The sequence below is a fragment of the Oncorhynchus tshawytscha genome, linkage group LG09, assembly GCF_018296145.1.
Source record: "Oncorhynchus tshawytscha isolate Ot180627B linkage group LG09, Otsh_v2.0, whole genome shotgun sequence".
Classification (NCBI taxonomy): Eukaryota; Metazoa; Chordata; class Actinopteri; order Salmoniformes; family Salmonidae; genus Oncorhynchus; species Oncorhynchus tshawytscha.
This window is the reverse complement of record NC_056437.1, coordinates 72,219,798-72,236,520: the sequence shown is the minus strand read 5'-3', so window position 1 is coordinate 72,236,520 and position 16,723 is coordinate 72,219,798. Positions and strand designations below refer to the sequence as shown.

General features: G+C 45.7%; 1 protein-coding gene across 2 annotated transcripts in view; it reads left to right on the top strand.

Moving 5' to 3' along the window:
• Window positions 1-15,638, top strand: part of LOC112258612 (gap junction gamma-1 protein-like) — a 40,153-nt gene extending 24,515 nt beyond the window's left edge. For both annotated transcript variants that reach the window (XM_024433109.2, XM_024433108.2), the window contains exon 2: window positions 11,551-15,638. In XM_024433109.2, the coding sequence (XP_024288877.1) occupies window positions 11,605-13,062 (1,458 nt within the window). In that variant the 5' untranslated portion in view covers window positions 11,551-11,604 and the 3' untranslated portion in view covers window positions 13,063-15,638. The remainder of the gene's footprint in view (window positions 1-11,550) is intronic.
• Window positions 15,639-16,723: the final 1,085 nt, after the last annotated feature.

Here is a 16,723-nt window from a genome sequence, read left to right as displayed (position 1 = left end):
GAATAAACTGTTGTGTTTGCTTTTGATTTGTGTGTGTCTGTACATGCTTGCTAGTGCGAATGTGTGTGTGTGAGTGAGAGAGAGAGAGAGAGTGACTGTGTTAACTATAAGTATGTACAGGTAATTGACAAAATAATGGAAACCCTTCAGTTAATGAGATATACAAAGTATGTTGAAAGCAGGTCCTTCCACACAGGTGTGGTGCCTGAGTTAATTAAGCAATTAACATCCCATCATGCTTAGGGTCATGTATAAAAATGCTGGTCAGGCCATTATTTTGGCTATCGTGGCTATGCCCCCATAGGATGACAAGGCCTCCATCCACAGGGCACAAGTGGTCACTGAATGGTTTGATGCGCATAAAAATGAGGTAAACCATATGCCATGGCTGTCTCGGTCCCCAGATCTCAACCCAATTGAACACTGAAGTATATAGGCCTCTAGCAGTATGTTTGCATTAGATATGCGGAGAGAACTGTCTGAGAACATGAAGTCAGCTCTTTGTAATGTGTGATCATAAACACTGATAACCGGCTCAGTTTAAACCCAGCTGTGTACAGTCATTTTTGGCAGACATCCTTACATATCCATCTAATCCACTCCCAGGGTTATTGGTTGGTGCTTAGACAAAATAACAGGCAAGGAGACATGATAAGAATTCCTCTACTAGATATGCAGGGATTTTGAATATTCCTGAACATTTGACAAAGGGGCTAATCCAAACCCCCTAGCTCAGATGTGATAGAGTAACCAAGCAGGAGAGAAATCCTGTGGGTATTGCCTTAAGGATTTACCATTGCATTCCCTGCTGGCTAGAAGAAAACAACTTCCTCCCTCAGCCAGCGGCCTCCAACAGTCCTGGTTGGGTCTGTGCTCACTAACATTAAATCACACAGATGTGAATGACCTTTTGAGCTCTATCCTCTCTCCCTCTCTCTCCCCTTCTATCTTCCCCCCTCTCTTTCTTTCTCTCTCCCTCTCCGTCCTCATAAGCATTTACTCTGGTGTTCATTGTTGTCACACCATATTGGACAGTCTACAGTGCATAGTGTTATGTGTGTTAGGACTCTGTATTAGAAGATGGCTCTCTCACATGAACCTAAATATACCAATTTAACGGGGTTATCTCTTACAGATGCCATCCTTGCTGTCAGTCTAGCAAATTACTATGGTGTGTGTGAACTCGCGCGCGTGTGTACGTGCGTGCGTGCGTGCGTGTATGTATACTGGCTGGTGCCATGTGTGCGTTTGTGCATATGCATGTGTGTGAGGCGGACAAAGTCTTCACTACACTGAACTCTGGAAGTGAATCTTGAATGACGTAGAGGCCAGGTTGGCACTGACCCTTAGAACAAGAACAGTCCCCTCAGCATGGTCCCCATCCACCATCCTCAGATGCAGAGAGGGAGGTCCGTATGGATAAAACAGAGCTGTGTGCGACGGTGTGTCGGTTTGTGTCCGTGTGTGTGTGTGTGTTGCTTGTGTGTGGAATGTGTGTGTTTTACATGTGCTGAAGCCTGTTTCTGATTTGGGGCGCACAATCAGACATCGACTGCCAACTCCCCATATGGTAGTGACAATTAGGACATGGAAGTTTGGAGTGGATACAGGAATGAACCTGAGGGAGATTTGGCATGGGTTAAGGAGTGAGATGTTGGGACAAGTGGGAGAAGGGAAGGGAGAGAAGAAGAATGAGATGTGACGAGTTGGAGAAGGGAAGGGTAGAGAAGAGGGAAAGGCAAAGACAAAAGGAAGTCTCCATTGATTTCCTGTTAGTGTCACATGTCGCCTGAGAGAGAGGCTGGCTCTCCCATGGCGAGCTCCAACAGTGTGCTTTTAATTAGGAGGAGGAGCAAGAGAAGGAGGGATGGAAGGAGGAATGGATGTGTTCACCAGGCTGGGACCGTGCTGTTTTGTGTATATAGGCTTCATGCTACAGCACTTTCACTTCTGTGAAGTGTTCCCTCCCCAACTGGAGAGACAATCACTATTTCCCCCTCACAACTCACTGTGGATTTATGTTCATTATCCAACTGCCCGCCCACATTTTCCTTCTAACACACACAGTAGTAGTGTGTGTGTGTGGGTGTGTGTGTGGGGGGGTGCGTGTGTGTATTTATGTGTGTGCTTGTGTGTGAATATGCAGTCCCCAGCGGCAGTTAATGTAGACAAACAAATGTAAAGTCTCTTGTTCCCTTTGGGGGTGAGTGTCAATTCAACCTTGAGAGAGAAATAACAAGAGAGAGAGTGAGAGAGACACAATATACTGCCATGGGGAAAGAAAGAAGAGAGAGAGAGAAAGGACTGCTATGGGGACACAGGAAAGGAGGATATGAGAAAGAGAGAGAGCGAGACAGAGAGAGAGAGGACTGCTATGGGGACACAGGAAAGGAGGATGTGAGAAAGAGATAGAGAGAGAGAGAGAGAGAGAGGACTGCTATGGGGACACAGGAAAGGAGGATATGAGAAAGAGAGAGCGCGAGACAGAGAGAGAGAGAGAGAGAGAGAGAGAGAGAGAGACTGCTATGGGGACACAGGAAAGGAGGATATGAGAAAGAGAGAGAGCGAGACAGAGAGAGAGAGAGGGGACTGCTATGGGGACACAGGAAAGGAGGATATGAGAAAGAGAGAGAGAGAGAGACTGCTATGGGGACACAGGAAAGGAGGATATGAGAAAGAGAGAGAGCGAGACAGAGAGAGAGAGAGGGGGGACTGCTATGGGGACACAGGAAAGGAGGATATGAGAAAGAGAGAGAGAGAGAGGACTGCTATGGGGACACAGGAAAGGAGGATATGAGAAAGAGAGAGAGCGAGACAGAGACAGAGAGAGACAGAGAGAGAGAGAGGACTGCTATGGGGACACAGGAAAAGAGGATGAGAGAGTGAGACAGAGAGAGAGAAAGCGCAAGAGACGTGTACTGCCATGGGGAAAGAAGAGGGAGAGAGAGAGAGAGAGAGAGAGCGAAAGACTGCCATGGGGACACAGGAAAGGAGGATATGAAAGAGAGAGAGCGAGACAGAGACAGAGAGATCCGATTGCCATAGGGCCACAGGAAAAGAAACAGAAGAGACGAGAGAGAAAGAGAGATGGAAAATAAACATGCATAAGATAAATGGTTGTTCATCATGTCAGTTTAGTTGACAGTTTATGGTGACTCCATGTAGTTATTTGTCTAATGCAGCCTATCCACTGCTCAACAACCCCCATGTAGGATATATCTGGATACAGTATATCCAGTGACACAAACACATTCCCTCTCACTGGGCTCTCCTTCCATCCCATCCACACATGGAGACACGACCCTCCATGCTCAGCTGGCCTGCCTTAGGATAGGGTTGGGGACAAATCCATTTCAATCTCATTCAATTCAGGAAGTATACTGACATTCTTATTCCAATCCTCTTCTATGCTTTTCAATTAGGAAAATGTTGAATTGGAATTTAGGGCTCGATTCAATCCGTAGTGCAGAAGATCAGCGTTAAAGGCGATGCTTCCGTGTCCATGGATACCACATTCACGGTGAATGCTGCATATGTTGGCTCAATTGGAAATTACATTTCAATTTCAACCACGCTACAACACAGACTTTCCATCTTACGGATTGAATCTAGCCTTTGTTTAACTTTCTGAATTGACTGGAATTAATATGGAATTGACCCCAACCCTAGTCCCAATGCTCCCTTGTCCTGCCTCAAATCCAACCCCATGCTCCCTTTTTCTGCCCCTACTTCCAGCCCCATGCTCCCCTGTCCTGCCCCTACCTTCAGCCCCATGCTCCCCTGTCCTGCCCCTACCTCCAGCCCCATGCTCCCCTGTCCTGCCCCTACTTCCAGCCCCATGCTCCCCTGTCCTGCCCCTACTTCCAGCCCCATTCCCCTGCCCCATGCTCCCCCCCTGTCCTGCCCCTACTTCCAGCCCCATGCTCCCCTGTCCTGCGCCTACCTTCCGCCCCATGCTCCCCTGTCCTGCCCCTACATCCAGCTCCATGCTCCCGAGGAGGACCAGTGTTTCTCTGGCTGCTGAGGTTACATTGAGACACAGCTGTCCCCTCAGTCCTCACCAGAACACACACTCCACTGCTCTGCTCCGTCTGTTGGGAGACTACATACACAGATGGTCCAGAATCTGTTGTGTATGAGGATGGAGTCTGGGGTTTCAAATGTCTGTCGGTCGGTCCATCCAGACCTGTTCAATGCAGGGTATGATATGATGCCGGTGGTGCGTGTCCATAACAGGGAATCTAGTGGCATGGTTGCATTATGATGCATCGTAGAAAGTGCATCATCACCAGCGGGGTGATTTGCACAGAGTCTGCGCAGTGTGTGGTAGAGATTAAACTAGGTTATGTAACCAGCTATCCCCTAGGACTCAGCCCTAACCCATCTGACCTTGCTCCTAACCCCTCTCATTTGGGCCTTAGCTTGTCTGTTTGGCTCTGAGCTATGCTACGAGTGTTGTGGTGTTGATATAAGAGGAGTGCGTACAGAATGATGATACACTATTGCATGGTCTGTGACATCTCTGCCTGTGGCTTTAAAATCATTGATCCGGACTAAAAAAGTTCAAAAACACGTTCAAAGGTTAGGGGTATTTTCTGCTAGAATGATTGAGAAAGGGAAGGCCAGGATGTGGGGGGTGGTAGGATGGTAGGGGGAGGCAGCTGGAGACGTGCCCATGTTGGAGGCTCTCGCATGGGCAGCTGGTGGTATGACGGCCCCAGGCTGCTAGTTCTTTCCATGGCGCTCCAGGCCTGTGAGTGCAGGAAGAGGCTAATCCTGACTGCAAGGCAGAGGACACTCTGGCCATCTAACATGGTGCCATCTAACATGGTGCCATCTAACATGGTGCCATCTAACATGGTGCCATCTAACATGCTGCCATCTAACATGGTGCCATCTAACATGGTGCCATCTCTCTGTTCGCATTCACTTTGTGTAACTTTTTCACAGTCACACATAACGTATTCCACCTCTAGCTCATACACACACACACACACACTTTGTTCACTTTCACTTTCCTCCTCCACATGCACAAACACACACCTACACACAGATATAACACACACACACACACACATTCTAATCCTCACCTTCCCATTCCAGAGAGACAGTATGTTAACATCCAGGGGTCTGTTACCCAGATCTTCCTTTCACACGGCGATGACTCAATGACAGGTGTCACTCGAGATCCCCCTCTGCCACAGCTAGCGCTGACAGATAAGAGACACAAAATGCATATTCAAGAAACAGAAAACTGGACTGGGCTTACACAGCAGAAACTTCCAAAAATAACAAATGTATGGTTAACAGGTGTTGGAGCACTCGAAAAAAAACAGGCAGACATATTTATCTTCTTACACTCGGGCTTTATTCAAACACGTATACTGACATCTGACGGATCCTCAGTGACGTCTTCCTCAGATGAAGGGTAAGATCCCTGTCTGTGTCACACTGTTCTGTAAATTACAAGTCACTTAGTGCCGTTTATTAGCCTCGGACTGGGTGAATGTACAGTATGTTTCTAAGTGTGTCTTGGCAATGTGAAATCATGTGTTGAGTATAGCAGAGGGATAACAGTGATGGTTCTATAAAGACGGTGTGTTTAATGATGTCATGCAGGAGAGGAAAGGCCAGAGCCAGACAAGAGTCCAGACAGTTGAAGGACAAACTGCCTAATGGCTCAATGTGTTGATGTCAGCTCAGCTCCTCGGGTATGAAGTGCTAACACTGGTGCAGTACTCACTTTTCTGTTTTGGGGAGGAAAATAAATAAATAAATATATATATATTAATATATAATAATATAAATATATAAATATAAATATATATTTATTTATTTTCCTCCCCAAAACAGAAAAGTGAGTACTGCACCAGTGTTAGCACTTCATACCCGAGGAGCTGAGCTGACATCAACACATCCGATTGCCATAGGGCCACAGGAAAAGAAACAGGAGAGACGAGAGAGAAAGAGAGATGTGTCCCCATATATATACAGTGCCTTGCGAAAGTATTCGGCCCCCTTGAACTTTGCGACCTTTTGCCACATTTCAGGCTTCAAACATAAAGATATAAAACTGTATTTTTTTGTGAAGAATCAACAACAAGTGGGACACAATCATGAAGTGGAACGACATTTATTGGATATTTCAAACTTTTTTAACAAATCAAAAACTGAAAAATTGGGCGTGCAAAATTATTCAGCCCCTTTACTTTCAGTGCAGCAAACTCTCTCCAGAAGTTCAGTGAGGATCTCTGAATGATCCAATGTTGACCTAAATGACTAATGACGAATAAATACAATCCACCTGTGTGTAATCAAGTCTCCGTATAAATGCACCTGCACTGTGATAGTCTCAGAGGTCCGTTAAAAGCGCAGAGAGCATCATGAAGAACAAGGAACACACCAGGCAGGTCCGAGATACTGTTGTGAAGAAGTTTAAAGCCGGATTTGGATACAAAAAGATTTCCCAAGCTTTAAACATCCCAAGGAGCACTGTGCAAGCGATAATATTGAAATGGAAGGAGTATCAGACCACTGCAAATCTACCAAGACCTGGCCGTCCCTCTAAACTTTCAGCTCATACAAGGAGAAGACTGATCAGAGATGCAGCCAAGAGGCCCATGATCACTCTGGATGAACTGCAGAGATCTACAGCTGAGGTGGGAGACTCTGTCCATAGGACAACAATCAGTCGTATATTGCACAAATCTGGCCTTTATGGAAGAGTGGCAAGAAGAAAGCCATTTCTTAAAGATATCCATAAAAAGTGTCGTTTAAAGTTTGCCACAAGCCACCTGGGAGACACACCAAACATGTGGAAGAAGGTGCTCTGGTCAGATGAAACCAAAATTGATCTTTTTGGCAACAATGCAAAACGTTATGTTTGGCGTAAAAGCAACACAGCTCATCACCCTGAACACACCATCCCCAATGTCAAACATGGTGGTGGCAGCATCATGGTTTGGGCCTGCTTTTCTTCAGCAGGGACAGGGAAGATGGTTAAAATTGATGGGAAGATGGATGGAGCCAAATACAGGACCATTCTGGAAGAAAACCTGATGGAGTCTGCAAAAGACCTGAGACTGGGACGGAGATTTGTCTTCCAACAAGACAATGATCCAAAACATAAAGCAAAATCTACAATGGAATGGTTCAAAAATAAACATATCCAGGTGTTAGAATGGCCAAGTCAAAGTCCAGACCTGAATCCAATCGAGAATCTGTGGAAAGAACTGAAAACTGCTGTTCACAAATGCTCTCCATCCAACCTCACTGAGCTCGAGCTGTTTTGCAAGGAGGAATGGGAAAAAATGTCAGTCTCTCGATGTGCAAAACTGATAGAGACATACCCCAAGCGACTTACAGCTGTAATCGCAGCAAAAGGTGGAGCTACAAAGTATTAACTTAAGGGGGCTGAATAATTTTGCACGCCCAATTTTTCAGTTTTTGATTTGTTAAAAACGTTTGAAATATCCAATAAATGTCGTTCCACTTCATGATTGTGTCCCACTTGTTGTTGAATCTTCACAAAAAAATACAGTTTTATATCTTTATGTTTGAAGCCTGAAATGTGGCAAAAGGTTGCAAAGTTCAAGGGGGCCGAATACTTTCGCAAGGCACTGTATATATATACATACAGTGGGGCAAAAGGGGTATTTAGTCAGCCACCAATTGTGCAAGTTCTCCCACTTAAAACGACGAGAGAGGCCTGTAATTTTCATCATAGGTACACTTCAACTATGACAAACAAAATGAGAAAAAAAATCCAGAAAATCACATTGTAGGATTTTTAATTAATTTAATTGCAAATTATGGTGGAAAATAAGTATTTGGTCACCTACAAACAAGCACAATTTCTGGCTCTCACAGACCTGTAACTTCTTCTTTAAGAGGCTCCTCTGTCCTCCACTCGTTACCTGTATTAATGGCACCTGTTTGAACTTGTTATCAGTATAAAAGACACCTGTCCACAACCTCAAACAGTCACACTCCAAACTCCACTATGGCCAAGACCAAAGAGCTGTCAAAGGACACCAGAAACAAAATTGTAGACCTGCACCAAGCTGGGAAGACTGAATCTGCAATAGGTAAGCAGCTTGGTTTGAAGAAATTAACTGTGGGATCTTTTTAAGTGGGAGAACTTGCACAATTGGTGGCTGACTAAATACTTTTTTTGCCCCACTGTTTATACAGTGTTACTGTACTACTGTAATGTGAGACTGGTTTTAAAAACACTAGTACACAATTGTGGGAACATACACACTCACACACACACACACACGCACACAAACACACTCTAAAACAGCAGTATGCACAGCATTCCTGACATCTACAGTACCACCTCTATCCCAGGCAGGCCTTTTATGGTCACAGTGATCAATACTGCACATGTTTTATGGTGAGTCCAGGCAGGCAGCTTCAAACATTCCCATCTCTAACTCTCACTCCCTTCCTGCTCCTCTCCTCTCCTCTCACTCCTCTCCTCTCACACTATAGGAGACACTAACCAGGGGTCTGAGGAGCTACAGCTCAAGCTTCCCTATGGGCCCTGGTGAAAAGTAGTGCACTATGTAGGGAATATGGTACCATTTAGGACACACCCTGCAGTATGTCTACTAACAGCCAAGCATCCACTCCCTCCAGCGTTCAGCAAACCTGTATTGGCCTCCCTCTATCTGAGTTCCCAAACTGCGAGGGGGAAGGAAGGCGCTGTGGAGCTCCTTTTAAACCTCAGCCTAAGCTCTTATTTCATGGTTGGGTTTACCTTTCAGTCCGACTCACAATGAGCCATGCACCATTGGAGCCACTTAGCAATGAAATATATATATATTTTTTGGTGGACGTGTCACTCTGTGCAGAAGGCAACCTGGCTCTGGACACCTGGCTAATGTGGGTCTGAGGTGACTCCATGCTCCACTTGTTTTGGCCAGGCTGCCTGCTGGTTTAACTGGTGCAATTGGACTGTCTGCCTGGAGCCCACGGCTAACTTACATAGACAGGCTTCTCCTCTCCCACACACACATACATTTTAATACAGCACTACACACAACACAACACCACACCACACTACACAATGCCATTTACACACCAGAACAACACAGTTAAGTCAACACAATCTGCACCTCACACAAAGGAGGGATCACTAAGAGGATTCCCAAAAAGAGAGAGAGTGTGTGTGTGTGTGTGTGTGTGTGTGTGTGTGTGTGTGTGTAAAATGTGTTCTGTGATAGCTCAATTCCTATTGGGATTATTTTGGCTCCTCTCTGCTACATTTGAGCATCTTTTTCTTAGGTTTGATATCCTATTGTTTGGTTTGATATCCTACAGCCCCTCAAAATAACCCAATTTATTTCACTGTGCTGAAACTGTGTTGTTGGGTTGGAACGTGTATTCTTTTGGGGTATACCAGAGACTATAATGGATCTAATACATGTGGAGATTGCAGTCTGTCTCAATTTCAGAGAGAACACTTGTTTGGATTTATGCTTTTCTATCTGTCTCCTCTCCTCCATACAGTGCCTTGCGAAAGTATTCGGCCCCCTTGAACTTTGCAACCTTTTGCCACATTTCAGGCTTCAAACATAAAGATATAAAACTGTATTTTTTTGTGAAGATTCAACAACAAGTGGGACACAATCATGAAGTGGAACGACATTTATTGGATATTTCAAACGTTTTTAACAAATCAAAAACTGAAAAATTGGGCGTGCAAAATTATTCAGCCCCCTTAAGTTAATACTTTGTAGCTCCACCTTTTGCTGCGATTACAGCTGTAAGTCGCTTGGGGTATGTCTCTATCAGTTTTGCACATCGAGAGACTGACATTTTTCCCATTCCTCCTTGCAAAACAGCTCGAGCTCAGTGAGGTTGGATGGAGAGCATTTGTGAACAGCAGTTTTCAGTTCTTTCCACAGATTCTCGATTGGATTCAGGTCTGGACTTTGACTTGGCCATTCTAACACCTGGATATGTTTATTTTTGAACCATTCCATTGTAGATTTTGCTTTATGTTTTGGATCATTGTCTTGTTGGAAGACAAATCTCCGTCCCAGTCTCAGGTCTTTTGCAGACTCCATCAGGTTTTCTTCCAGAATGGTCCTGTATTTGGCTCCATCCATCTTCCCATCAATTTTAACCATCTTCCCTGTCCCTGCTGAAGAAAAGCAGGCCCAAACCATGATGCTGCCACCACCATGTTTGACATTGGGGATGGTGTGTTCAGGGTGATGAGCTGTGTTGCTTTTACGCCAAACATAACGTTTTGCATTGTTGCCAAAAAGATCAATTTTGGTTTCATCTGACCAGAGCACCTTCTTCCACATGTTTGGTGTGTCTCCCAGGTGGCTTGTGGCAAACTTTAAACGACACTTTTTATGGATATCTTTAAGAAATGGCTTTCTTCTTGCCACTCTTCCATAAAGGCCAGATTTGTGCAATATACGACTGATTGTTGTCCTATGGACAGAGTCTCCCACCTCAGCTGTAGATCTCTGCAGTTCATCCAGAGTGATCATGGGCCTCTTGGCTGCATCTCTGATCAGTCTTCTCCTTGTATGAGCTGAAAGTTTAGAGGGACGGCCAGGTCTTGGTAGATTTGCAGTGGTCTGATACTCCTTCCATTTCAATATTATCGCTTGCACAGTGCTCCTTGGGATGTTTAAAGCTTGGGAAATCTTTTTGTATCCAAATCCGGCTTTAAACTTCTTCACAACAGTATCTCGGACCTGCCTGGTGTGTTCCTTGTTCTTCATGATGCTCTCTGCGCTTTTAACGGACCTCTGAGACTATCACAGTGCAGGTGCATTTATACGGAGACTTGATTACACACAGGTGGATTGTATTTATTCGTCATTAGTCATTTAGGTCAACATTGGATCATTCAGAGATCCTCACTGAACTTCTGGAGAGAGTTTGCTGCACTGAAAGTAAAGGGGCTGAATAATTTTGCACGCCCAATTTTTCAGTTTTTGATTTGTTAAAAAAGTTTGAAATATCCAATAAATGTCGTTCCACTTCATGATTGTGTCCCACTTGTTGTTGATTCTTCACAAAAAAATACAGTTTTATATCTTTATGTTTGAAGCCTGAAATGTGGCAAAAGGTCGCAAAGTTCAAGGGGGCCGAATACTTTCGCAAGGCACTGTAATTCATCTTTGACTCCTGCTGACTCCTCGACTATCTCTACATTCTCTGTCAAAATCCTCTCACTCATCCGCTTTCATGATAAGTTATTGCGCGCTCGTACTTCTTTGCTCTTCCTTCGACATTTTTGAGACATGTTGGTAGACAGTACGTTATGTATAATCTCCTTTCATATTTGACTAATTCTCTTTGTCTCTCTCTCATCCCTCTGTCTTCATCTCTCTCCCCTCTCTCTCTTCATCATCCCTCTCTCTCTCTCCTTCCCACCTCTCTCTTCATCCATCCCTGTCTCTCTTTATCTCTCCATCTCTCCCCCCACCCTCTCTTTTCATCCACCCCTGTATCTCTCTCTCTCTCTCTCTCTCTCTCTCGCTCTCGCTCTCTCTCTGTTTCCATGTCTCCATGTAGAGTCTGTGAGCAGGTGAGTGCGGGACCCTGTCTGCCCCACTGTCCAGCGACATAATGAGCTGGAGCTTCCTCACGCGGCTGCTGGAGGAGATCCACAACCACTCCACCTTCGTGGGGAAGCTGTGGCTCACCGTGCTTGTCGTCTTCCGCATCGTCCTCACCGCCGTCGGGGGAGAGTCCATCTACTATGACGAGCAGAGCAAGTTCGTCTGCAACTCGGGCCAGCCGGGCTGCGAGAATGTCTGCTACGACGCCTTCGCGCCGCTGTCGCACGTCCGCTTCTGGGTCTTCCAGATCATCCTGGTGGCCATGCCATCTCTCATGTACATGGGCTACGCTGTCAACAAGATCGCCCGGCTGGACGAGGACAAGGGCGGGGGAGAGTTGGCCACTGAGACAGGGGGAGGGGATGGAGGGGGCTACACCCACCGGAGGCCCAGGAAGATCTGCTTCGGGGCGCGGCAGCACCGGGGTATAGAGGAGGACCAGGACCAGGACCAAGAGGATGACCCTATGATCTATGAGGTGCCTGAGCCCGAGCCCCCTCGCCGGGTCGACCCGCTGGCCCCGCGGCCCAAGCCCAAGGTACGCCATGACGGGCGGCGGCGTATCCAGGGTGACGGGCTGATGCGTATCTACGTGCTGCAGCTGGTGACTCGCACGGCGCTGGAGGCAGGCTTCCTGGCGGGCCAGTACCTGCTGTACGGCTTCCGTGTGATTCCTGTGTTCGTGTGCTCCTTCGAGCCCTGCCCCCACAGCGTGGACTGCTTCGTGTCACGGCCCACGGAGAAGACCATCTTCCTGCGCATCATGTACGGTGTCACGGTGCTCTGCCTCACCCTCAACGTGTGGGAAATGCTGCACCTGGGCATCGGGACCATCTGTGACATCCTCCGCCGTCGCCGCTGCCCGCCCCAGGAGGACGAGTACCAGCTGGGGCTGCTGGGACCCAGCGTGGGGGTCTCCGTGGGGGTGCCCGGGCCAGAGCCGGGAGCAGGGGGAGGGGTGGTGGGGGATGGGGGTGCTGAGTACGTGGGGTACCCATTCTCGTGGAACGCCCCGTCAGCTCCACCAGGCTACAACATCGTGGTGAAGCCGGAACAGATCCCTTACACAGACTTGAGCAACGCCAAGATGGCGTGCAAGCAGAACCGGGCCAACATCGCCCAGGAGGAGCAGCAGCAGTTTGGAAGCAACGAGGACAATTTCCCCACGGGAGGGGAGGCCCGCGTGGCCCTCAACAAGGACATGATCCTTCATGCCCATGACCAGCTAGAGGCAGCCATCCAGGCCTACAGCCAGCAGCACAGGGCAGAGGAACACCTGGGGGACAACCATGATGACAAGCCCCAAAGCAACATCACCCAGGCCCAGCCACAGCCTCAGCCTCACAAGGAGCGCAAGCACCGCTTCAAACACGGCAAGGGGGGCAGCAGTGGAGAAGGGACTGGAAGCAGCAGTAACAGCAGTAGTAGCAAGTCAGGGGTGGGCAAGCCTTCTGTGTGGATTTGACCCCATACACACACAAATAGACAAACACACACACACACACACTCCAGCCCTGGCCTGAGCCAGCACTGACGGAGCCCCATATCCGTGTAGTGTATGTGTCAGTGAGGGAAGGGGTGGTCCCGAAAACACCAGCGCCAGCCCTGAATGGAGGGCTGAGGTAGTGGGATGTCAGGCTGTCTTTCTGTGGATATTTCAACACCATGTTGTGCCTTTAAAAATCCCACAAGCTGGAGGAGACTAGCCTACAGTAGTAATATGTCAGTGTGGACAGGTGAGGAGAGGTGTGTCAAGAGCATTAGTGATTTTTCAGCAGGCAGTTGTGTGTCTGGGTTGTCGCTGTCTAACCTACAAGACCCTGACACAACTCTCTGAAACAGTCTCTAGTGTTTCTGAACTCTTCCAGTTCTGAAGCAGACACTTGTTCTCTGTTGTTTTCCTACTGTCCCGTCTTCCAGTAGCCTGACGACTCACACTAAATTATTCTGTAGTTCGCTGCATACTTTAGTCTGAGCCTGCCATTATTGAAGTCGTTTGTGGTGATGAAGGGCACGTGGGGCATTGTACAAACAAAGTCATTAGCGATTGGATCGTCTCTAACCAATCAGAGTCCATGAGGAATTTTCAAACGGAATGTGTTGGCATTCGGTGAAGGGTTGGGGAGGTACTCAGATCCAGACTCATTGAGGAGAAGAAACTAACGTCTGTGGGTGTGGTGTAGCGTTTGGCCGGAGCAAGGATTCTGGGCAGCCAGGCAAGTCTTCCAGAGGATATTGGGCTGAGAAAATTACTAAATCTTTATCACCATCTCTTTTTGGGGATTTCTGATCCATTTATTTATATCCCGTCCATTCTCTTGGTGATCCTGATTTCCATGCCACATTTTGATCAAGATAATCTGCTGGCTGACTTTCTGCAAAGTCACAGACTTCATAATACATTGGCATCAGAATGAATGGACATCATAATGCAATGACATCGCAATACAAAGACCGTATAAAACAATGACTTTATAATGCAATGACATCATAATGCAATGAATGACATTGTAATACAAATACAGTATAAAACAATGACTTTATAATGCAATGACATCATAATGCAATGAATGGCATTGTAATACAAATACAGTATAAAACAATGACTTTATAATGCAATGACATCATAATGCAATGAATGACATCATAATACAAAGACAGTATAAAACAATTGCTTTTAATGCAATGACATCATAATGCAGGGATAATAATGAAAAGGTCAATCACAATGTAGATGTTCAAATTCCCTGAATGCTATTGTCTGTCTATTTTCTCTCCAAGGTCACTGATGTTTAATGTGTATGTGACTTTATATTTGACCCAGGCCAAGTCTTTGAGTGCATGCATCTTCCAGGTGGAGACTGATCATGGCTTGATCAGATGAAAGTGGTCAGGGAGATGGTTGATGGAGACAGTCTGGTGAAGAGGGCTACTCTTGTAGCCACTGGAGTTCCCCCCTCCTTCACAATGTGTATGAGAAGCAATTATTCTCACAATTAATTAATACGATTTATTGACATCTCCCTGTGTAAACCTGCACTCTTTTCACTTTATTTTCTCTGTGTTTCTCCGTCACTAGTTCTCTCCACTTTGGACCTGTGTAAGGTTTTCTCAGTACTGGGTTGACATTGTATCTGTCTGGTTATTGAGTGCCCCCTGGTGGTACAGCTTTTAAACTAAGAATTTATCATCCCGTTAGTACAATATTACTTGCTTTAATTTGGTATCTTACTAGTACTTAATAATTTCGGGTTACCAATGATCACCCAACATTCCAAACACCTGAAGTCTCCAGTTACACAGTAGCCCACTGTTTCCTTTTCAACCTCTTCCTTCCAAGAGCCTTCCTCACAGTGTTCAATATGAGACCAACAAGGCTGGAATAAAAACAGCTCTCCAAGCTAGCCGTGTTGATGAAGATCTGCCTCTCTGTTCTCCTCTGTCCAAGTATTTCTCTGAACTGCCATATAGGCTGTGTCCCAAATAGCGCCCTACTCCCTATGGGCCCTGGTCAAAAGTACTGCAATATATAGGGAATAGGGTGCCATTTGGGATGAAGCTATAGAGACCAAACACTGTTAGTGTGATGACGGCAGCGTCACTGCCATTGCCAAGACAACGTTAGGCTACTATGCAGCCAGGTTGTCATGTAGCTTTGCTAAGGAATACTGTGGCCATGCTACCTGAATCACAGAGGAGAAGAACCTGTGTGCTGTATGTAAGACCAATCCTTTGTATTTTTTGTAAAAGTCGCTCTGTTTTCTATTATGTGTAAGTGTGTTTCGGTGTGTTTTGGGAGGTCTAATGTAGCAGAAGTTAAATTGGTTTCCGTTTTTTTTTGTTGACCAGTGGTGTTTTTCAAACAACTTTTTTTCTTCAATAAAGATTTTTTAAATAAACAATAAAGATTGTTTTTACAGATAATTTCTTCTATAATTGTTTTTCTTTCATTGCCTTCAAATTGTACAAATAATATATTTTTATAGGTACAATAGTTGTGTATCATGTTGTTGATGTGTAAAATAAAAAATGTAATTGCCAAATGTATCCTTGTTTGGAAATGGAATCGTATTTGCCATGTAGCAAACTTCTGGGCCCATATTCAGAAATCATCTCAGGGTAGGAGTGCTGATCTAAGATCAGTTTGGCCTTTTAGATTGTAATTACACTCCTCAGTGTACAAAACATTAAGAACACCTGCTCTATCCATGACATAGACTGACCAGCTGAATCCAGGTGAAAGTTATGATCCATTATTAATCCCACTTGTTAAATTCACTTCAATCAGTGTAGGTGAAGGGGAGGAGTTTTAAGCCATGAGACAATTGAGACATGGATTGTGTATGTGTGCCATTCAGAGAGTGAATGGGCAAGACCAAATATTTAAGTGCCTTTGAATAGGGTATGGTAGTAGATGCCAGGCGCACTGGTTTGTGTCGAGAACTGTAACGCTTTTGGGTTTTTGATGCTCAACAGTCTCCCGTGTGTATCAAGAATGGTCCACCACCCAAACCGCATACAGTCAACAAAAGTTCTGAGTAGTGCTGACCAGCTGTGTATATAGGAGCGTGCCAGGTTTTGGGCATGGGGGAGAAACTGCCAAATCTTTCTTAGCTCTGCTCGACAGTAACTTTTCCCAATTTTAGGACTAATAATCCTGCTCTTTCTGTCCTAGTTGTACTGTTGGTTTACTATGGGTAGACCTTTCTCCTGATAGGCCTCTCTTAAATCTCACTAACCTATGTAAATCAATCAATTAATCAAATTTATTTATAATGCCCTTTTGACATCAGCCGATGTCACAAAGTGCATTGCAGAAACCCAGCCTAAAACCCTAAACCGCAAGCAATGCAGATATAGAAGCCAACTAACAGTACTTCATAACCTATAGTAACCAATTCAAACGAAAAAAAAGCATTCCTTGTCAGTAATAATCCTAAAGCCTATTGTACATGTTCAGTGCCCATGGTTATAAGGCAGCCAACAGGCAGGCATAAATCACAGGAAGTATTCCGTCCAGTCAGCTTCTCTTCTGGCAGTGATTGGCTGATTGGTATGGACGCTAGGCAACCACTCACTCTGCTCTGATCCCAGCAAGCCGCAGGTGTTATATCAACCGCCCAATG